Consider the following 21,928-nt stretch of genomic DNA (forward strand, 5'->3'; position numbering starts at 1 on the left):
TCCATAACATATTAACCTTCCTTGTCTCAATCAAGATAAGACAAGACGTCATTTACTGCCCTTTTCCTTCCCTCTCTTCGAGTGTTTGTCTAGATCTGTCCAGACAGGTGTTGCGCCTGTTCGTCAGACGTTATTCATAGTATTCATTACTCAGTGGTTGATAGATCTACCGGCCTCCTATTACCCTTACCTTTGAACGTTTTCAATGGAACTCATCCACAAACTTAGCAAGATCTTTATGCACGATTATGTGGATTACGTCAGCGTTTCGAGCTCTTATTCCAGACAAGTCAACAAAGAACGTATTATCTTTTCTTTGTAATGAAACTAGCCAGGTTAACTAATTATAAAAATGCACATTTCCAATCATGTACTGTAGAATTGGCGAAATGAGGTTAAATAAAATCAGAAACTGACCGAACCCGTTGAGTTCATAAAGACGGGTACTTTCCCTAGTGGTCCCCACAACAGTTATACACATCCGAAAGATTACTAAGAAAGTGCCTTGGCTCAGTTGATAACTTTATAACCAGTCCAAGGAAATCGTAAAAAGTCCAACCAAACGTCCTCGAAAAGCCCACGCTATAACCACAGCATCGATTGTTATGCCAACATGTATATATAAGTTAATCATTAACATCTACCACTGGAAACTGCCTTGTTTGATCAAGTTGCACTATGAGACCTTTTTATTGACCACTTTATTAGTTTATGGCACCAGTTATCAGTGTACATGTTGTAACAAGCTACTTCGACTCAGATGAGGTCAGATGCCACAAACATTTTATTGCCAATTATTTGTTAATTAATTAATTCCCCAAAAATATAGACTTCTGAAGATGCTGCTTTCTTCAGGCAACTGTGTGGAAGATCGAATATGCAGTAAAGAAAACGGCAGTCATTGCAGCGATACCTGTTATTAAAACGTATATTCATGACCCTATGATAACCCGAAACCTGCTAGATTGATTGTCTAATTGATTGCTGTCGTACTGAATTGTTATAGCAGAGGTCATTGTGGACTGAATTGACCATAGAAGCTATTTTTACAGCAGAAAGAAGCTTCCTTTGAGTGTTGAAGAATGCGAAGGGTAGTTAGAACTGACAATAAAGTCTAAGTACACATTCGTGTCTGGAATTTGAAGTCTAGAACAAATGTCAATGCACAGCATTTGGTCTAGAAATTTCACAAAGTTAACGTTATCCATATAATTCAAATCGATAAGTCGAACGAAAGTAAAGCGAAATCCTGAGCCATTATTACATAACCAACAGGGTGGGGATCTATGTTTCGGATTAATGAGACAAGAATAGATCTACTGAATATTGTAACCGGGTGAAAGTAATCAATTCTGCAATCCTCTTCTTGTAATTCCTTTGAATTTTTACCATCAAAATCACAGAAAAGTATGACATCATTTCAACAACGAGTGTCATTGCAACGAAAGCCTTGTTGTAATGTCTCGGATGGGGAGGTTTCACTTCAACATGGACTCCACCACGATTTTTCTATTATTGACGAAATGTTGGTGGCTTTGGGAGTTTTCTCTAAATTCATCTCTCGGCGTCGCTATAAAAAATGACAAGAAGCCACTGTTTCCACAGACCAACGAGGTAACATTCAGAGTCGTACTAAAAAGACGAGGTGACCAACAAGATGTGTACATTGATCATCATGACTATGCACGGTAAGTACAAATGCTTGTTTCATTTGGTATTCCCGTTAGACTATTTCGTCAGCTTCTTACAAGCTCGTAGTATTGTCGTTTACGCTTCGACGTTTGACTCTTGAAAAAAAATAAGGAGATTTTCCGCATACCTGAGTCTTTAGATGATTGTTCACGCCTAGAGATACAACGTCACATGTTATCTTCGGTGGACTTTGGCATTTGTCCTGGATAAAAGACACTTAGGCAGTATCGCCGGAAATTTGTCTCCTACTGTTTCCCACCGGGAAACAATAAACATGTACAGATGGGGTGTTGTAGGAAAGATTATGGCTAATAGAACAATAACACGACCTAAGATTTGGCGAGAATTGTTTTTCCTTATAGAAATTAAACAAATGACAAATCAGAAGAGATCATTTCAAAACCTCAACTCATTCTATGTTTATGCCCTGCCAACTCATGACATGTCACTCCATTCCCAAATTTGGAAGAGGTTTCCGGGCAACAGCGTACTTATCTTTTAAAACTGTTCCCTGTCAACAATTGCGTCAGATGGAAACCTTCGGCAAATCCTGCGACGATTACCGATCATTACCGAAACACAGACGATCGGATATCCGAGTGCATTACGACTGTCGACCGCCCACGAATACTTGAGTTTCACATGGCTTATACCTCTGAAATATGATTCTAAATATAGTTGCTAGAGACATTAGCGAGGCATATAAATGTCAGGTCACAGTCCTTTGTGGCATTAGATTCCTTTTTTTTTCTCTGTGAGAAGTTCATCTCTTCAGTTTTCTATCATCAAAATGGACTTCGTAGTTATGGGTGTATTTCAACGCTTTTTGAAACGCCGCCAACAGAGTTAGTATCTTCACTTTGCTATATAATTATAGGTATAGATATTTCAATTGATTAACTGTTGAACCTATTCCTGATATGGCATCTTGATGATTTAAGTGATCCTGGTTTGTATTAATGATTCGACTTTTTCGACAATTTTTTTTCTAACCAAAAGTGTTTTTTCATTTTTTTACCAGACTGTAGTCTTTTCAAGGTCGTCGCCATTATAGCGCTGTTTTTCTCGCTGGAAGTAACATCCACCCCAGTTCCGCAGCAGTTCCCCTCTACAACAGCCTCTCCAGCGATGACATCGAGTGACGTCATTTCCCAGGTTCCCTTGCAGCTACAATCAGTGAAGTCTACTGCGCATGCGGACCCGGGGTTCCAGCAGACCAAGGCTGAAGTTCTGGAAGATGCTGAAGAGGTCAGCTTACGGCTGTTCAACAAGGTCAAGGTCACCTTCGAGGACTTCGTGAGTGATTCACATTTCCCTGTGAAATCAACCTGTACATTCCCAAAAAGCTAAGCTTATTGACAGGATGTTCCTGTGAATAAGAATTCTTGAACTATTGACAAGCCAGTGTGTTCCTGTCATAAGAATTTTTAGTACTATTGACAGGATGTTCCTGTTAACAAGAAGTTTTGTGCACTATTGACAGGATATCTTTTGATCCTGTTAACCCTAACCCTAGCTCCTTAACCCTATCTAACTGGAGGGGGGAGGCTAAAAGTGCCCTCGCCAACTTTTACATCGTATAACTGCCAAACGACGTTTGCTAGGACCACCAAACTTGATGACTTTTGGTGACTCCAGAGATGCCATTCTACTTAACCGGTTTTGCATCTGGATGGAAGCCTTCGTTGAAGACTTCCGGCCCTCAAAACCATCTAATGTAGTTTGACTTCTTGTTCCTCTTGCAGAAGGTCAGCACATTTGGTGATCCGAACTTTGAACAACCTAATGTAACGATTCCCGGTCTCCTGCCGCCTGGACTGGGAGATAGCGACAATTTCTACGACATGGAGGTACGTTATTTTCATACTAACGGAAATTAACGCCTCTATCACTTTGCGGTTGAAAACGGTAATTTTAGAGTACATACCTGATTTGATTTATCGGTACAAATTTGCACAACGCGTGATGCACAGTGAGTCAATAAGGTAGGGTAAGTTGTCTTATAGGGTAAGCGTACCCTGAAGTATTATTTCACTGGACAAAGTAAGAATCCTGGACATAGAACCAAACTTTTTTGCATGAAGAATAAAAGACGCCGTCTAAATCTAAGAGCTACAGCCATTCCTTAACCTAGACAGGGGTGCTATAGACTTTCTGGAACGGCTCACCGAATTGCGTGATATATCTGCATAACGTGACGTCACAGAAGCACTGGATTGTTCATTCCTTGGCAAAGACTGGGGTTGGTCAGTCCAAAATTTGGGTGAATACAATTTTTTGTTGTTGCAAGTCACAGTTCAACGCTGATCAGTATTTCTGCCATGTTTTTTTTCCAGGACGAGGCTCGCCTGTCTGCCATATACAGCAGTATGTACGTGATACGGCAGTATCTGTTTGAAATGGAGTGGGACGCTGTCCGGGCTGACGGCATCCACTCGAGCCTCGCTTTCAACCTCACCGTCTGTCGACACGAACTGCAAACCTTCATGACAGCTATCAATGTGACGGTCAGTCTGGATTAATTATGTCTTTGAAAGAGCTTTTTTTGTGAAACCTAGTTTTTTTCGTGTGTAATATTGACTTATCCTAGAGAATGAAGTGTTTGTAAAATAATATGATACTCACTAACCCTGTGCAGCCCCTACCCATGTATTCTCTGTACGTATTGACACTTCACCATAGTTGTTTTCGGCACAACTGGTGGGAGATTTTTTTGTAAATCAACTTTTGTCCAGGAACATTGTAATCAGTCATAGGCTGGGATTGCTGAAAGGGTACTTGGGAATTTGGGTAAAATATTTAATGCTTTTTGATGCGTGAGGAACTAGTGGGTAGTTTTGCCGTATACTGTGAAGTAGTGTGTATTATTCTAACTTCCTAAAATTGCTACCTATTGCAAATCAATACTCCCTTCTGGACTCGAGTGACTTAATGACTTACTTTACTGTTTAACCCCAAACAAAATTGTATCTCGTCTTCTATATAACATACAGTCGCATCACACCCTTACTTAGTACATGTTCCGTCTTTACACCATTACAGATACACGTACTTGATGTACAACACCCTGGCAGACCATCATACGTCATGGAACCGGATATCCGGGACCCGCCCTCCGAGTACATGCGTCACATCCGGGACTTCCTGGTTCTGCAAGACTTCGGGGTTGCTGTCAAAAGGAGCTACTTTCATTTACATGCCATGTACACCAAGTATGCACAACAGGATTAGAAACATACGGTAGCGCCTATGGCGCCCTCAATGTAAAAATGTGCGAATCCTAGTAGTGATTCACATTGTATCGTGCTCCAAGAGCACGTCTATTTATACGCGTATGCATCAAATGCACCTTTGAACTAGATTATCACTTAGTTATATCAGGATTAAACGATAGGCATCAGTTAAATTGCAGTTTGTAGAAATGAAAGATGGCAGTTATAATCAGTCATGTCTATTATACATATCATCTATAACTATGTTTCTGATGGTCAACAAAATATGTTTTAGTGTCGTATGGCTTGTAGATGTTCAGAAGCTATGGCCAGTGAATTTTGTGTGAATAAACCCACCTGTATGTTGTACATTATAGCCCTGTTTTCTAGTGGATATTTTCAGAGGATTAGTGTCAGAATTTCGTTAAGAACAAAAAAAAAAGATTTCTGATGTTTGAAGGAATTGAAGGAACACAATGGTAGTACATTTGTGTAAGCCGGTAAATCATTGCAGATGTAGTAGTATTGTTCACTGGGCGATTATGAAATAAAACAAACTTATAACAGTTTTTTTTTTACTTCTCCGCCTGTCAAGTATCGGGAATTAAGTACGCATATCAGAAACTTTGCCAATACATAGTATATAAGGTCCTGTGTGTGGACATTTTGTTCAATAGAAAGTGTTTAATCGATTAAAACACCCACATTTGGGTATTCTTATAGCTCCTTTTTTAAAGTAGATGGTAACTGGGAAACCCCGGTAGAATCCTGGGCAAGACATCTCGGTTAGAGCTGCAACCGTCGTATGATATACGGAATGGACGTAAACTGGGGGTTCCATGCTTGAGGAGGTGCCTCGAGCACGATAGATAGGAAAGGCTGGCTAGCAACCCCTCCATGTAGAATATACCCTTCTACTGAAACAGCAAGGAATCTTGCAGCCCTATGTGCAACTAGGCAAATGCACAGAAGGGTCTGAACGAACGAATGAATTAACACCCGCATTGCCACACTGCTATTAAGCCATTCTTGTATCGTGCAGTTTTGAAAAGGGGGATTATCTGAGATAATGACCCTTTTCTCGAGTGCTTGAGCGCTAATGAGTGAACCAGCGTCTCCCTCATTTGTTATGTTTTAACAAAGCCTTCAGCTGTGAGAGTCTGTTTCCTGTCCATGGTAGCTGCACCCGCCACTTGATATCAAGAAAAGGGATTCTACACGATCTCTTTCACTGACAGGGTCTGGAACTAAAGATGGCCGCGTTTGCACCTGTCTAACAGGAAAGGTGACACAAAGGATCATGGAAATCAGTGGCTTATGATGGTTCTTTAGGCAGGAAAACGTCGTTAAAGATGCATGAACGTGCGATGTCAGAGAAAGTCACGACATTTTGCATGCCACGAAGGACGACTGTAAACTGCAGGATTTCATATACAGAATCTGTGTACTTTTCTTGTAGTTACTTTAACGTTCAAAAGATTATTTTGTTGTCTTTTTTTTAAACGTCTCTCTGTACATATGTGATCAAGCAAATTTTTGCCATGTCATGGATGGTGTGACTGTGTGCGTTTAAAAAAGAATCTATTCGAGAGCTCTGTAACGTTCAGAATGAGTAGCTGCTATCTGTGCAGAGAGACGAGTGTGAAAAGTGTATATTTAGACAGCCATTCTCTCCTTTTCAGCTGTATGAAACAAGAGAATTATATTCAATTAGGTTTATCTTGTCTTATTGATCCGTTGATAAAAACAAAAGACTGAAGCGCCTTTATCAAACCTTGGCAGATTCTATCCTATGCAGTGAGAAAACTCTACACTGACGCCGACAGCATTTCCTGTCACCTTTGACCCATGGCTGCCTGTCACGGTGTCCCCGATGTGCCTGCCAAAGATTGCGGAACTGAGGACACACACCACTACTCACAAATAAACAAACAAACAAACAAAATCTCCGTGTTTACGGCGACAACTAACCATCTCCCACCATTACAGAGATGTAGAAAACGAAGCAAAAGATTAGGAAAATTGCGCTAGACCCAACATCTGCTTGAAGATTAAAGTAGAGGTCCCAGCAGACACGGCAGGTGCACTAGGCATGGATTAAGGACAGTTTCCCTTTATCGTTAGCATGCAAATGATTTGGGATGGTTCACTTGGAAAAAGGTGGGTTCGTTTGCAAGTAATTCAGAACTTTTATAGATGAAGCTTCAATGATAAACAACAATCTACTTGCGGATTCCCAAAAAGAACACCGCACCAGGGGTAAATTGCCTTAAGTACATCACATCCAAAAATGGTGGGTTGATGAAGTTAGGAAAACATTACACTCCTCTGACTGAAATAGTGGTGCATCCCTACATCTTAATTTGTATAAATACAACTATACTTCAACGAAACAACAGTTGTTTTCAGCTGCTCGCTTCACCCTGACAAACCACGGACAAAACTAGTACTGTCGGTTTGGTTCAGGGTAAATCAGTAACAGTGAGGTCCTGCCAAAGGTAAGTTGGTGTTTTTGGACTGTATTGTGGTGGATATTAGCTATCCTCTACGAATGATAAAAATACCGTCTATATTTCTTTTGCTCTTAACACATTTCAAAGCTTAAGAGACGTAACAAAACGATGGCCTATATTTTGTCGATTTCTTGGTTTTATACTTTTATTTCCTGTAAACTTAATTTTGAGTAGGGTGGGGAGGTACAGCCACCTTGCAATAAGTACTGTGCCTCACAACACAGGGTTATTCTTATATAATTGTGGCAAAATTTGATCGCAAAATATTTCGTTTACAGGGTTTTTCCGCCATATGCAGGCATGCCACATACAGGTGAGTGAGTTGATCAAGTATGCTAAAGACTTTAAGGCCCGTTCGCACTTTAAGTATATTCAAGCCTGCATGAGTTTCGTATTCACGTGTTTTTTTTTTTGGTCTCGGGTAAAGTTTACGGCCAAAAAAATCGTTCTCTCGGTTCGATAGCCAGCTGCACAACGGTGGTCAAAAACAACTTCTTTCCCACAAACAGTAAGCCAGAAAAATGTCAATGCGCTTCTCGTACGGACAGTCCAACGCAGTATTGAATGGAATTCAATGGTATATTGTTTATCATGACAGTATACATATACACATCAACATATTTTAGAAGAAATATAACACTGTCGAATGAAAGGAAAACACTGTAAATGCCTTTAAGTTCGAGGGTCCATTTTTGGAGAAAATTTTCGTGGTGGTTATAAATCCCCTGTTGAAACAGTGAGACAAAATACAAAACGAGAAAATTCGTGGTTGTTTAAAATTCGCAATGAAGAGGTTACCGCAGAAACCGCAAACATCAGACCACCGCGAAAATCTAATATACTTTACAGTCAAAGTGCATTTTGTTATGAAAGGTATTTTCAATCTGTTCAGAATTATCTCCATAGATCTCTCCTGTGACAAAGATAAGACCTACGCGTTGAAAATCTCACTCTAAAATTTCACTTTCCTGATCTTCTTTCGCAGGACACACGGGAATAAACCAGCTTGGTGGTATCTTCGTGAATGGGCGCCCTCTACCGGACCACGTCAGAAGTTACATCGTGCAGCTGGCCTTAATGGGCGTGCGGCCGTGCGACATCTCGCGGCGGCTGCTGGTATCGCACGGCTGTGTCTCCAAGATTCTGTCCCGTTACTTCGAGACGGGGACGGTTAGACCCGGGTCTATTGGAGGAAGCAGGCCGAAGGTAAAGTCGTCAAATTCTGAGGGACCCGTTTTAGTTTTGCGTAGATGTTTCATAGGCCCAATCGTCACAACCCCCGTTCGTTTGTGCCCAAGAGCAAAAATAAAGTTGCTACATGTGTAAGTTTACAACAAATGATCCAGATGCACCTGGCAAAAACATGTTTAATATCAAAGATCTTTTAACATCCCTCCATTTGTAGTTTGACCAAACTGGTGATATGATATGTTGCACCTTGCTTCAAATTATGTGGAGGGTACTCGGGGGGGGGGGGGTATCAGAACACTGTTGCTGTCTAATGTAACTGCTGCCTAGTCGAAATACAATGTCGAGTCACAAATGCAATCATCTTTTGTGATTCAAAAAATATACATGTAATCTGCAACTGTTCAGTCCCCCATTGATAGGCTAAAGCGCGCCTACTCTCGTTCTCTTGTGCGCCCCTCGTCTGATACTATAGAATATACTTTTTCTGATGTTCTTGTTTTCACCCAGGTAGCGACGCCGCTGGTGGTTCGGAAGATCCTGGGCTACAAGCTGGAGAAGCCGAGCATGTTCGCCTGGGAGATCCGCGAGCGCCTCCTAGCGGATAGGGTCTGCACTGAAGACAACCTGCCCAGCGTCTCCTCTATCAACCGCATCCTCAGGACCTTACCTACTTCTACACACGTAAGTTACAGTCATCTTATCAAAACACAAAACGTTGTACTCACAGCATATTCTTGTAATATCCAACAATCTATAATAAACTTTTAAGACTAGTTGTTCGAATTAACAATTTCGACAAGATCATAAACTGATTTTGATATTTCCAGGACCACCAGAGATTTCCCATCAACTTCAGAACCATCCGTGCCTCAGGCATCCACGCACCCATTCCTCTCCTCCCAGTTCAAGTAGCGACACCTAGCGGTCCATCTGTGAAGAGCACTACCACATCGGGGAGACAGACATCCCGTTCTGTAACGACCAAACCGAGTCTACCGACCGGAATGACTGAAACCCAGAACCAAACGACTGGCGATGGAAAAGACAACGACTTAACGAAACATCCCTCGGGATCTGACACTGCAGGCTATTCTTTCCCATTGTATTCTCTGTAATTGCAACATTTATATAAAAATGAATATTTCCATTGCCATAACTCACCGACTATTTTGTACCTTTCATTCCTGAATTCTCCGTTTTTCACACAGTTTAAGGTTCATTGGATAGTATCAATATGTTAATCACTTCTTTCTGTACTATATTTGCACCAATTTTGCAAGTTGCACGTGTACACGTCATATCCCCAAGACTGCGGTAATTGACGAACGTGCGGTCTTTTCAGCAGGTGAATCAGGTAAGATGGCTGATCACGACGGTTTCAAGTCGGATAAGCAAGGAGAACAACCTGGGAGGCAGGTGGTCGAGAAGAAAACTGAGGAAAAGAATGACTTGGCTTCTTCAAACATTGACCCTGCTCTCCCACAACCGCGTATGATCGAGCTACCCACGTCTACAGGGAGTCAAACACCATGCAGCAACGCCGCCTTGCGAATGCCACCAAAGCTGCAACGATGCCACTTTGTCAATGGCCTTGCTGAAGGCCAAACCGTTCCACTTGCCACCTATTATCCTCTTCCCATGGGGCAGGTAGATCGGAAGTGGAGGGTGGTTTAAAGATTAGATTCATAAATGTGCAATGCTGACGTTGCCGCTTGAAATGTCTGGAAGTTCACCATTTACGATTGTTTCGAAACGTTGAAATCAGATCAGTAGTAGAAGTACAGCAATAAGTCACATTGTAACTCTGTAACCACTGTACTAGATTTATAGAAAGCACGTAGTTCATGCAATTCGTTTGAATCTGAAAGATTATCATGACTCAATCTATTGACATTAACATCAGACTATATGTAAAGTAGACGAGTTCTATGGTGAGTTCAGAATAAAATTGGTGATAAGAACATCTTGTCAGGGTCTTTCGTTATTGTTCTCCGTGATGTGCAGGTCTGTATTCTCGTTTCAGGGGGGATGTTTTGAAAATCGGATATTTGGATACAACATATTAAATGGAATATTTCTAATTCGAAAATTTGTTTCAATATCCGATATTTTTGTCTTGAAAATTGATGTTAAAGAAAAAAACACGACACTATACGGTACATCCTACACACAACTCAACAGCTCCGTGCACGTGGTTGAAACTTAAGTAACCAGTTAGTTTAAACGTACGGGATAGATCTTGTTGGTGCCGTGGCATCTCACATCCTTACAGGGGAACCTAGTCCAGAAACAGGTGTTAGCTGTGCTTCGCGCTTCTGCAAGGTCACACGCGCTTACCGAACAGTTAATATGGCGGCGGTAATTATTGTTTTGAAGCACTTTTCACTCTCGAAGCTTAAAAATGTTCAGGCATCATTTGATAGATGTGCAGGTGTACACTAGGAATTTGGTACACTCACAAGAGTTGTGATGATGAACGTGAATGTTAGCATCGACATTTTAGCACATTGTCCCGCTTCTCGTCTCTATGACTCGTCTGAGCATCAGGGCAGTAACCTGACACACCATGGGCAATAGGGCGTATTCACGTGACGTCATCACCCCTGCCCTCCGTGGGCGGCCATGTTGGTGCTCACCCTGCAGCGAAGTTTCTCGTTGTCCGACGCTAACTAAATTTCCAAGGAATGCGAAGTCGTCTGATCGCTGTTTTATTATATGCAAAGAGTCTCCAGCCTCACATCCTTTTCGCTACAAAAATCCAATTTCACCTGCTGGAAATGACCCATTATCGACGAGCGAGGTTCCCCAGCAGCCTGCAAACATGGCCGCTAAACTGTTTACAGAGTACGCATAAAATCAGTTCACAGCATACAAGTGTTCCAAGGCCTGCAGCCACGTAGTACAGTGTCTTGAGTGTCGTGAGAAATTTTGTTGACAGGGAGTACGTTATGATCGGGAAAGTTCGACGTTGAAAGACCCCCAGTTTATGAATGAACGTGTCTCAATCAACGACTACACGGTGCCGCGACTGTGTTACACAACGGGCCTGTAACTTGCTTTTCGACCAGATACAAAAGGTTTCCATACACACACGTTGATTCTCAAACTTCAACTATTTAGATCCGCTGTTCGTATGTCAGAAATCCACTTTTGTTTCAGTCGTTAGTCCCTTCGCGATCGTATGTTCCCGCACGTACACGTCCTACACGAGAAACTCAAAACCAATCTTACTGTTACCCGACCGGTGTGTGCTTTATCAGTCCCAATCCAACATCTGACCACGAGGCAAAACACCATGATAATGAGACAAAACGTTTTGAAGGGAAATTGTGAATGGCGTAGAAAACATCTGCCATTTATACAGAGAGTTCCATAGGGCTCCACTATTAAGTGAGCACCAAGATGGCCGCCAGTGCTCGTTGCTAGGGGGAGGGTCACGTGACTGAATACGCCCTATAGGCTAAGGAATTCTTGTTGGGAGGGACACCCGCAGCGCGCGGTAGGCCGTCCGACCAACCAGGGAAAGCCTCCGTCGGAACAATCTCCCGTCGTCTTCTGCGTAATTGTCAATTCCACTTACTAAAGTAGATTCGATGCCAAGGTATGACGTCGACAAAAGTTGAATGAATTTTGTGTAGGATTCCCTGAACATGGGTACTAAGAACTGACTTTAATATAAAAAAATTCAAACAAACAAAAAACAGGAGTCATCCAAATCTATCGGCAAAAAATTAATTGACAATCTTACAATAATGGAGCATGGTAATTGCACTTAATCGACTATAAGGGAGAACAGATGAACATCGACTTGTTACAATATCATGCAAACTATTAACATTGACCCCATGTCATAACTATATCATCTCTTCATCAACATTTGCATCCTTTATCTCTCATACTGTCTGCTGAATACTCTACTGATCATCTGTGTCAAACAAGCTACGTATTTGACTTGGTTGACTCTTTCTTTATTACCGTTGCAATTTAGGTATAGCGATGGCTCGATAAAAATACAATCAAAAAACACTTTGCTTTTTTTGACGGGGGGTGGCATACACTTTCTGCAACTTATGATCCAATGCTCACCTGACATCACAAAAACAGTGGACTATACTTATTCCTAGGATCCTAGGCAAAAACTGGAGTTCATTAGTGGAAATTTGTTGTTGTTGTTGTTGGCAACTTACAGCTCAACGTTGTTTCAGAATGACTTCTACCAACAGAGATGAAATCTGGAGGGTAAAAAAAAAACATGCCTATTCGTCTTTAGATTTCAGACTTTCGACCTTCTTGACGAAGGTTCGGATATCTTCGGCCAGTAAGGCAGGCTTCTCGAACGCAGCGAAGTGTCCTCCATCGGGCATGAGAGTGAAGTGGATGAGGTTGGTGTGGAAGAGTCTACACCAGGCCTCCGGGTTGTGGCCTAGCTCGTGAGGGAACGCCGCTATTCCCGTCGGAACGGTTACCTGCATGCTGAAATTGTTTAAAAAAGTGCCATTGCCATTACGTTAAAAAAAAAAAAAGCACATAGAAGCTTTTTATAAAATTTCTAAACTAAAAACTAAAATAAACAGGTTGAGTCAGGAGCGAAACGTGATCTTTCTTTTCTTTTTCGGTACTGCTCAGCCCGCCTTTCGGCGGATTATTAGCAGCTGCGCCAAATGTTAGTAACAGGTGCAAACAGAGGGTAGAAAGGGGGGTAGACAAGGACATGTGCAAAAAACGGGACAAGTGAAACTTTTAGTGTTGTTAGTAATTATATATTTACATATATACAAGGACGGGGGGCAGCTGATTGGAATAAACCTCCTTCCAATTATGGCGGCCGATTCAAACTTAGAATCGAAGATAGCATGCACATGCTATAAAACAGGGTTAAAGTAGGCGCATATACGATATAGGGAGCACCAACTGTAGCCTCGTCTTGGTGCCAACCCTGGCACGTGTACGGCCCCGCGGTAAATTAAAAATGGCCGCCGTAATTGGAAAGAACTTTATCATTTGTTAAGAGGTTTCGAAGAGAATACTTTATTTAAAAAATGACGGGGAAAGGCCTCCCCGAAAAATTGCACCCAAAAAAATGTTTAAAAAATTCACAGAAAGCTTATAAACTACCGTTGCAATATCTAAACCACTGCTCTTCTCCTATCTATCAAGAAAAAAGCACAAAACACCACGTGCTAACCATGGGAATGTACGTTGATAAATTTGTAATCAACCATGAAGTTAACCCACCTGTTGGTTTCCATTGCCTTTCCAGCAAACGCTTCCTTGTAGAACCTCATGGATGACGTAATGGTACCAGTCAGCCAGTAGATCATCACACTGGTCAGCAGCTCATCCTGGGGAGGAGATCACACACTGCATTTTACACTGGGAAGGAGAACATACCTGGCAGACAAAGGTTACTCTGGGAAGGAGAACAGAATACGGCACCACTATTGGTTAGGGCATCATGGGAAGAAAACTGCGAGAGGGAGGTTGTCCTGGGAAGGAGAACAGGATATTGATCAGGACATCCTGGGAAGGAGAGCACACATATGAAGGTTGTCCCGGGAAGGAGGACAGGAAGCTGATTGGTCAGTCATTCTGACAAAGGCTACATTATGTCAGACGAAAGTTCGGAGAGTTGTTCTTTCACTGTGTTGACCTTGGATCTGTTCCTACATTCCTTTGCCAGGGCAATACCATGCAACTATGAAGAAAGTTTAGATACCTTGGTGTAGTATTTCTCCAGCCCCCCATCAGACAAGTCCCTGTTTGCTGGGTTTGTCCAAGTGGAGAATTTTTCTAGGATGTAGGCGGCCAGACCAACGGGTGAGTCATTCAGGGCAAAACCTAACAGACACAGTTTTTTTTTCATTGATTGATTCACTGTTTGTTTGCTTGTACAATAACTTCTACGTACATATATTACTGTTACAGGCAGTGACTAGACACAGAGTGAGCTGCTGGCTAAAGAAAACAGAAATAAACACGACCCTATCATGCCCAGGACAAAAGATACAAAAATCGTAAGTTATACTACAGTACTAAGGTTACAGACCAGGTGCCCCAAACTTGATCTTGCTTCGTCTTAAATATCATCACAATCCATCTGGCCATTATTAAGATACGCTGGCCACAAATATCCGGGGAAAAAACACGCCATAAACAATTCCTTCATTTTTCATGGAGGTAAGAAACAAATAAATTTTATCAATCAATCAATCAATGTCCATGTACTTACCAACTGTATCTGGTTTGGTTGCCTGTATGTGCATGTATCCAGTCTCCTGTAACAGCGTCATCACCATACTACCGTAGGGGTAAACCTGGAAAAGAAATAATCCCCTCCTCTGTAACAAACCAAGATACACAACCGGGCGTTCTGTTGCAGTACCACAAAAGGCCGCTACATGGGGGCCCATAATCAAACATGTCCTTCATTTTGCCGACATTTTGCCACATTCCAAATATAACAAAACAAACAAGAGGTTCTTGAGTTATGCTGACTGGAGTGGTGTGGAAACACAAACAAACAAACAGACAGACAGACAGACACACAGACACACCCAAAACTATATCTCCATTTTTCATGGAGATAACAAAAAACACATACCAAATGTTTTGAGTTATGCTGTCCACAACCCACAAACGGCTCCAAAAGCATAGAATTCTTGGCCAAGTGGTGACAACATGCAGGGAAATTTCTAATGGCATGTTCAGACTCAAGACAATATAATAATCTACATTAACTTGAAATAGTTTAAATTGCTTATGTATTCTGTAAGCCATTTATTAAAGCTTTAAGGTCACTATAATGAATAATGATATGACAGTCATTATTGCTATCATGACATCATCGTTTTAGCTTTGGAGTCTCTTCAGACTCTGTAAACCATGTTACGAAACTTTTTTGTCTTTCCCATTTGCATTATCTTCGAGCTAGGTATACAAATTAAGAATTCGAAGAAGCAATGAATGGCATCTTCGGAGAAAGTCATGAAATTTCACAAGAAGACATACCCGATCGTATTCCTCAGGCTTCACCCCCACCAGAGAGGGGAACACACTGCCTACCATGGTACGGATAATCAACCCAGGGTCAGCGGCGTCAACGATAGGCATGTTACTGTGCAGTCCCGTTATCGCACTGCAACACAGGTGGAATAAAGACCAATTAGAGAGCGCTTTGCACGTGAAGTCATCGCCGTGGCCGCCGCCATGTTGGTGTCTCTTTTTTTTTGCATTTTGAATAATCATATTTTCAGACCCTTTCAAATGATCACTTTTATATGTCTACATCACAAGGAAGAGACTACCAGAAGAATGCTTTAAAATATGCACCTGCCATCTTCATTGATATGCAGTGAAAACGCTTTAGGAGACCAATGGACCGCGGCCCTTCACAATCAGCAGTTCAACCAATGACAGCGTTGCAATCATCAGCTCCACCAATGAGAGAGTCGCTGGTTGTCGGTTAAATATTTGCATTTTTACTCTGCATTTGTATGTTTTGTGCATTTTGTGTGCGGAGCTATTGAATCGGTTCTATGTCAAAGTCGGTTGACATTCTTCATCTCTACAGTATTCCTCGCTTCTTTTTTTCTAAAACACAGAATACTTTGTTGACACGATCAAAGTACAGGTAATATTATCGTACCTTGGCTTCACCAGAGCCATGATACGTGTGATAAAAGCACCCCAGTCTCCACCTTGTAGGTAGAACTTCTCAAATCCCAGCCTCTCCATTAGCTTTAGGAAAATCTGAGCAGCGGCAATCTGGTCAAAACCTGTACGGCAGATGAACAACTAGTAATTATAACTTGATGTAACGGACCAGTTAACAGTAGTAACGGAACAGTTAACAGCAGTGACGGAACAGTTAACAGCAGTAACCGACCTGTTAACAGCAGGAACAGACCACTTAACAGCAGAAACGAACCTGTTAACAACAGTAACGGAATAGTTAACAACAGTAGCAGACCAGTTAACAACAGTAACGGAACAGTTAACAGCTGTAACGTCACTGCGTGATTATCATATTCACAATGTTCATCAAGTTTGCTCTTTGTCTATGATTGACGTGATGACACTTGGCTTAGCTCTCACAAATCTAAAGACTCAAAGAAACAATGAAAAACGCCACTCAATAGTCGCAACGGCTATGCCAAACAAAGAAAACTTTGTTGTAACTTACGTAAAAATGTACTTACAGTGCGCAAGCTACTTCCAAGGATGGCAAAGTATTCGAATTGATAGTAACGCGCAAATAACCCTCAAGTTGAAAAATATATAGCTGTTCAAAAAAATTGCTCCGGTTTGATTGGAAAAAAAGCTTTTATCTCATCGATATCATATATACAGTTTATACAAAATTCAAAGTGAACGTACTCCAGTGTTAACAAAGTCAAGGGTGCAACTCTCAAGGCACCACTTTTTTCCAATAGAGGAAGGAACACTCACCTTTCTTGTGCGGAATCTCAGAGAAGCCATAACCAGGGATAGAGGGGGCAATGACCTCAAACACATCATCCTCACTCCCCCCATGACTTGTTGGATCTACCAACATCGGGATCATCTTATAAAACTCAAACACGGAGCCTGGCCAACCATGAACAATCATGAGGGGCTTGGCGGTTTGACCCGGCTTCAGTTTGGGTTTTACGCGAATGAAGTGCACATCGATTCCCTCAATGTTTGTTTTATAGTGGGGAAACGTGTTTAAGTATGCCTCCTGTTTCTTCCAATCGTATTTATCATTCCAGTAAGTGACCAGATCTTGAATGTAGTTGAGACGGAAGCCATATTGGAATTCCACATTTTCAAGAGCCTCGAACCAGCGTGAGTTTTTGAGGCGGTTTTTGAGATCAACTAGAGAAGCGTTTGGCACATTTACGGAGATTTCGTGAATCTTGTCATGATCTTTTGGTGGCTTGGATGAAGGTTTTGCCCCCCTCCCCCAGTAGTTGTCTTGGAACTCGAGGGGTTCCTGTGGCGTCTTGAAGACTCCGCTAAAGAAGAGACCAGTTACCACGGCAACCAAGACGATGATGGTGGTGATCTTCCAACCCATGGCTGTGAAGAAATATCAAAAATTCTCAGATCTTCAAAACAGCTGACTTTTACAGCGGGTCTAAATAAGTTTAATGTCGTTGTAAATAAAAGCGTGCGCTACTTTTAAATAAGTGTGATACACATGTTTAATCTATTTTTTAATTGTAAACAGTAGATGACTGCATATACACACGAAAAGACGCCCAGGAACATTGATGAAGAGCTGTTTTCCCTCTTTGTTAATACTTCTATTTACATGTGAAAGTTGAGCTTCTATGTCTTAGTTGCCTTCGCTAAGCGATGGTTATGCTTTCTGACCCCCAGATCTTCATGAAAATGATCCGATATTGGCCGCTTTAGAACAATGCCTGATGGCGGAAAGGACCAGTATTGCATAATATTATGAAGCTCAGGTGTACCTCGTCTCCAACAGAAAAGTTTATACTTTAAGGAACTTGTGTTATTTGCGTAGAGTTGATGATCAACTGAATGTAACTCATGCAAATCATGACCTTATTTGAATTATCAACGAGAAACATTTATAATACGTTAGTCGTCACATTATTTGGTGAAAGTATGAGGTCGTGGAACTCTAATTATTCAATCGTTCCACGGCACAGGTGTAAGGTAATGATTAATCGGTCTTAACCCTGATGATAGATTAATTGTCTAAATTGTAATAGGTACATGTAGCAATTTAGTAATTTGTAAGTATCATGGATATATGTAAATATATCTGTACTTATATGTAAATTTGTACTTATGTGTATATCTGGTGTATGTACATTATGTGTTGTATTGTATTGTATTGTATTGTATTGTTTAATGAGCCCTGGAAGATTAGCCCCCGAGAGGGGCTAAAGTGCATCTTGATAAACCAATAAACCAACCAACAAAGCACGTCGGCAGAACGTAATGCTTATAAGGTAATTAGCCTGCTATTAAAACCTATTATAGCTGCAGAATCTCTTTTGTTCTCTTTGGTCAACTTTGCATCGGAGTAACGGCCGTTGCACAAGACTTGTCTTTGGACACAACTAAATGAACCTTTGCACGTGATATCAATCTTAAATACGCGAACACGCCCTTAAATGCTTGCGTTCTGCCGACGTGCTACGACACAGGTACGTGACTGCTATCCTGGCCAAGACAAAACTGATCAGTTAATGTCTACGCTACTAAGCGCAGTCCAACCCACCCTTCACACAAAATACTGTAGAAGGGAAACCGTTCGCGGTGTTCGTGTTTTCTTTTTGCGGTGACCTCTTCACCGCGAACTTAGAACCACCGCGATTTTTTCCGTCTTCTGTCCTCCGTATACAGCCTTGTTTCAACCGCAAATATAAAACCATCGTCCCTTTTTTCGCCTAACGCCAAATTAAATCAGAGTCTGTAAAAAGAACATCACAACATTCAAGCCAGGGTGTACCACTCAATTTCGGGTTTTCACCCTTGTGCGAGATCACAGAATTGTTCTTATGGCCCTCCCCCAGAATATGAATGCATGAGTTTTTGACCCTGAGTCCCCGAATTGGCCAACAAAATGTCCAAAGTCCAACGGGCCCCTCCCCCTCTCGATACCAGACCCACCCCCATCCCATCCCCCCTGATATCATGTACATGTATGTATCAACGGCAAATTACTGAGGAAATGTATCTCTTACCTTACATAGAGATGTCCACTCCTCTGTATCCGGACTTGTGTAGAGAAAACTAGGTCGTTTTTAGGCAGTTTGAACCAGTATATGCCTGCCAACGTGCAGTTTGGCTATGTAAATATAGAGGTGGCCATGTTCGCGCTACCGGTCATCGACCTTTGCACCTAGACGGTGCAGCCATTATATTTTGGATCGATGAAATAATGTTATGGTTTTTGGCGACCCCTCAGGCGGGAGCCGAATGTTGTTGTGTTATGCCATGGTGTTCAATCAGAAGGGGTGATGAAACGGTGCAGCCTGGGAAGGTTGACGCGTAACGCAGCAAAATGGCGGCGGTGGGATTTTGGAGCAATGACGTGATGCAGAACCCCGGGGACTGTGCGTTTATTCAGCAGTGTGCCGATTCATGGAAGGTGCGTATGGGCAGGGGATATAGTGGTGTTCCACTTAGCATGACATGTGTACTTCGTAAAATGCCTGTTGCCCTTCTTTCGTTTTCTATCTCCAGATACAGCATATTTTGTCCTTTGGAGGTGTTAAACAGAGTCCTAAATGATTATAGATATACTTAGCTTCAATTGAATTCAACGCTTTGTCACAGCTAGATAGACCCTACATACACAGAAAATTTGAAGTCAATCAGCCAAGCCGATCATGAGAAAATGACTAAACAAGTTGTCATTGTGTCCATCAGCCCCCCTCCCCACTTTGCTGGAGTGTGGTCATGTCAACATCTCCCAGAATGTGATCAACTAATGTAAATCTTGTCAAAATTGCAGGAATCAGAAGTCAATATAATCCTCTTACTGACTGACATGGGAATTTGATGTTGATATATGCAGGTAATGAAGAAATATACAGTTTGGAAGTTGACCTTGATTTGACCTCTAATGTTGTTGACACCCAGCCCCATTCAAAAATTCCCCGGAATTATAAAAACATGTCTGATTTGGGAAAAAGTAGTTATAATCAGTAGTACTTATATCACGCCAACTTATATTGGAATGCCAAGTCAATCCATGCTTTTGATGACAAAATATACACTTTGGAAGTTGACCTACTTTTCAGGTGTTATATTATTGACACCTAGCCCCATTCCAAAATTCCCCGGAAATATAAAAATATGTCTGATTTTGGAAAAAAAATTTAAAATCAGTAGTACTTATATCTATCCAACTTATGTAGGAATATGAAGTCAATCCATGATTTTGATGACAAAATATTGACTTTGGAACTTGACCTACTTTTCAGGTGTTACATTATTGACACCTAGCCCCATTCCAAAATTCCCCGAAATTATAAAAACATGTCTGATTTTGAAAAAAAGTTCTGAGAATCAGTAGTGCTTATATCTACCCAACTTATGTAGGAATATCAAGTCAATCCATGATTTTGATGACAAAGTATACAGTTTGGAAGTTGACCTACTTTTCAGGTGTTATATCATTGACACCTAGTCCCATTCCAAAATTCCCCGGAATTATAAAAGCATGTCTGATTTTTGGAAAAGTAGGTGGAATCATTAGTACGTATATCCCTACAACTTATATGGGAATATGAAGTTAATGTATGATTTTGATGATGAAATATACAGTTTTGAAGTTGACCTTAAGTTGACCTCTATGCTTGTTGACACCCACCCATATTTAAAAATTCCCCGGAATTAGATAAGCATGTCTGATTTTTGAAATAGTAGTTAAAATCAATAGTACGTATATCCCTTAAAATTATATGGGAATTTCATGTCAATCAATGATTTTGATGACAAAATATACACTTTGGAACTTGACCTAGTTTCCATTTGTTATGTTATTCATACCTAGTCCCATTCAAAAATTCCCCGGAATTATAAAACCATGTCTGATTTTTGGAAAAGTAGTAAGAACCATTGGTACATATATCTTTCCAGCTTGCGATGAAATATCAAATCAATCCATGATCTGGATTAGATAATAAAGACTTTGAAAGGACATGTAAATATTGGTGGCCAAATTATCATAAATGTGGTAACTTCAATATTCCCTAGGCAAGTATTGAATTGCTTTCTTTCCCCCAAACTAGTATAAGTCATTAGTACTCATCTTTCTTAATCATATACAGGATAATCAATCAACTATTATGCACTTGATCAAGAAATATAGACTACTGTATACATGTATGTTACTTGGTGAGCCATATTTATATACAGATTGACAAGTGTGTTTGCTTCAATATCCCCCCAACAGGAAATAATATGCAATTTTCATGATTTCCTCCATGGCCAAAGTATTTTAGGTCATTAGTACTTGTATCTTCACTACAATCAGGGGAATATTACTATTAACTCAATGTTGTCTTCGATTATGAAATATAGACTCTGAAAGTAATGGCATTATGCCATATTTGTTGGGTGTAGCATGTTGACTATAGTGTATTATGTAGCTCTGCTTAGAGGCTATTCCCTTTACTATAAGCGAGAAAAGCATTTTTAAACAGTGAAGTGCTAAGTATTGCTGATATCATGCAGATTTAATGAAATTGTCATCTAAAAAATGCCAAGCAATTGTCCTGCTCCCCTCACACATAGATATACTAGTACATGTGTCTGACAAATTTAAGTGATGTATGGTGACTGTTAATATTG

General features: G+C 41.0%; 3 protein-coding genes across 4 annotated transcripts; 2 read left to right on the forward strand and 1 right to left on the reverse strand.

Annotated features, from left to right (window-relative positions):
* Window positions 1-2,699: 2,699 nt before the first annotated feature.
* LOC136445474 (uncharacterized) lies at window positions 2,700-5,482 on the forward strand. Its single transcript, XM_066443517.1, has 4 exons — window positions 2,700-2,988; window positions 3,438-3,542; window positions 4,029-4,199; window positions 4,735-5,482. The coding sequence occupies exons 1-4, from the start codon at window positions 2,821-2,823 to the stop codon at window positions 4,921-4,923; spliced, it is 633 nt and encodes a 210-aa protein (XP_066299614.1). The 5' UTR covers window positions 2,700-2,820; the 3' UTR covers window positions 4,924-5,482.
* A 2,861-nt stretch (window positions 5,483-8,343) lies between these two features.
* Window positions 8,344-9,888, forward strand: LOC136445033 (paired box protein Pax-5-like). Its single transcript, XM_066442882.1, has 3 exons — window positions 8,344-8,623; window positions 9,116-9,289; window positions 9,436-9,888. The coding sequence occupies exons 1-3, from the start codon at window positions 8,495-8,497 to the stop codon at window positions 9,721-9,723; spliced, it is 591 nt and encodes a 196-aa protein (XP_066298979.1). The 5' UTR covers window positions 8,344-8,494; the 3' UTR covers window positions 9,724-9,888.
* Window positions 9,889-12,324: 2,436 nt separating this feature from the next.
* LOC136445032 (epoxide hydrolase 1-like) lies at window positions 12,325-19,430 on the reverse strand. Of its 2 annotated transcripts, none has more exons than XM_066442880.1 (8): window positions 19,317-19,430; window positions 17,057-17,668; window positions 16,254-16,383; window positions 15,617-15,743; window positions 14,838-14,922; window positions 14,325-14,446; window positions 13,844-13,950; window positions 12,325-13,081 (listed from the first exon to the last, which is right to left on the reverse strand). In XM_066442880.1, the coding sequence occupies exons 2-8, from the start codon at window positions 17,664-17,666 to the stop codon at window positions 12,865-12,867; spliced, it is 1,398 nt and encodes a 465-aa protein (XP_066298977.1). In that variant the 5' UTR covers window positions 17,667-17,668; window positions 19,317-19,430; the 3' UTR covers window positions 12,325-12,864. The 2 variants fall into 2 exon arrangements, with proteins under 2 accessions (XP_066298977.1, XP_066298976.1); XM_066442879.1 differs by having other exon boundaries at window positions 19,312-19,428.
* Window positions 19,431-21,928: the final 2,498 nt, after the last annotated feature.

This window comes from Branchiostoma lanceolatum, chromosome 11 (genome assembly GCF_035083965.1).
Source record: "Branchiostoma lanceolatum isolate klBraLanc5 chromosome 11, klBraLanc5.hap2, whole genome shotgun sequence".
Taxonomy (NCBI): Eukaryota; Metazoa; Chordata; class Leptocardii; order Amphioxiformes; family Branchiostomatidae; genus Branchiostoma; species Branchiostoma lanceolatum.

What these genes read in the sequence shown, in the direction of transcription:
- LOC136445033 (XM_066442882.1), top strand. Translation starts at nt 8,495, where the DNA reads ATGGGCGTGCGGCCGTGCGACATCTCGCGGCGGCTGCTGGTATCGCAC. An exon ending in TTGGAGGAAGCAGGCCGAAG is followed by an intron (nt 8,624 to 9,115) that starts GTAAAGTCGTCA and finishes GTTTTCACCCAG; the next exon opens with GTAGCGACGCCGCTGGTGGT. An exon ending in CCTTACCTACTTCTACACAC is followed by an intron (nt 9,290 to 9,435) that starts GTAAGTTACAGT and finishes TGATATTTCCAG; the next exon opens with GACCACCAGAGATTTCCCAT.
- LOC136445474 (XM_066443517.1), top strand. Translation starts at nt 2,821, where the DNA reads ATGACATCGAGTGACGTCATTTCCCAGGTTCCCTTGCAGCTACAATCA. An exon ending in AGGTCACCTTCGAGGACTTC is followed by an intron (nt 2,989 to 3,437) that starts GTGAGTGATTCA and finishes TTCCTCTTGCAG; the next exon opens with AAGGTCAGCACATTTGGTGA. An exon ending in ACAATTTCTACGACATGGAG is followed by an intron (nt 3,543 to 4,028) that starts GTACGTTATTTT and finishes TTTTTTTTCCAG; the next exon opens with GACGAGGCTCGCCTGTCTGC.
- LOC136445032 (XM_066442880.1), bottom strand. Translation starts at nt 17,666, where the DNA reads ATGGGTTGGAAGATCACCACCATCATCGTCTTGGTTGCCGTGGTAACT. An exon ending in AGCCTGAGGAATACGATCGG is followed by an intron (nt 14,923 to 15,616) that starts GTATGTCTTCTT and finishes TTTCTTTTCCAG; the next exon opens with GTTTACCCCTACGGTAGTAT. An exon ending in TGGAGAAATACTACACCAAG is followed by an intron (nt 13,951 to 14,324) that starts GTATCTAAACTT and finishes TCTCCTCCCCAG; the next exon opens with GATGAGCTGCTGACCAGTGT.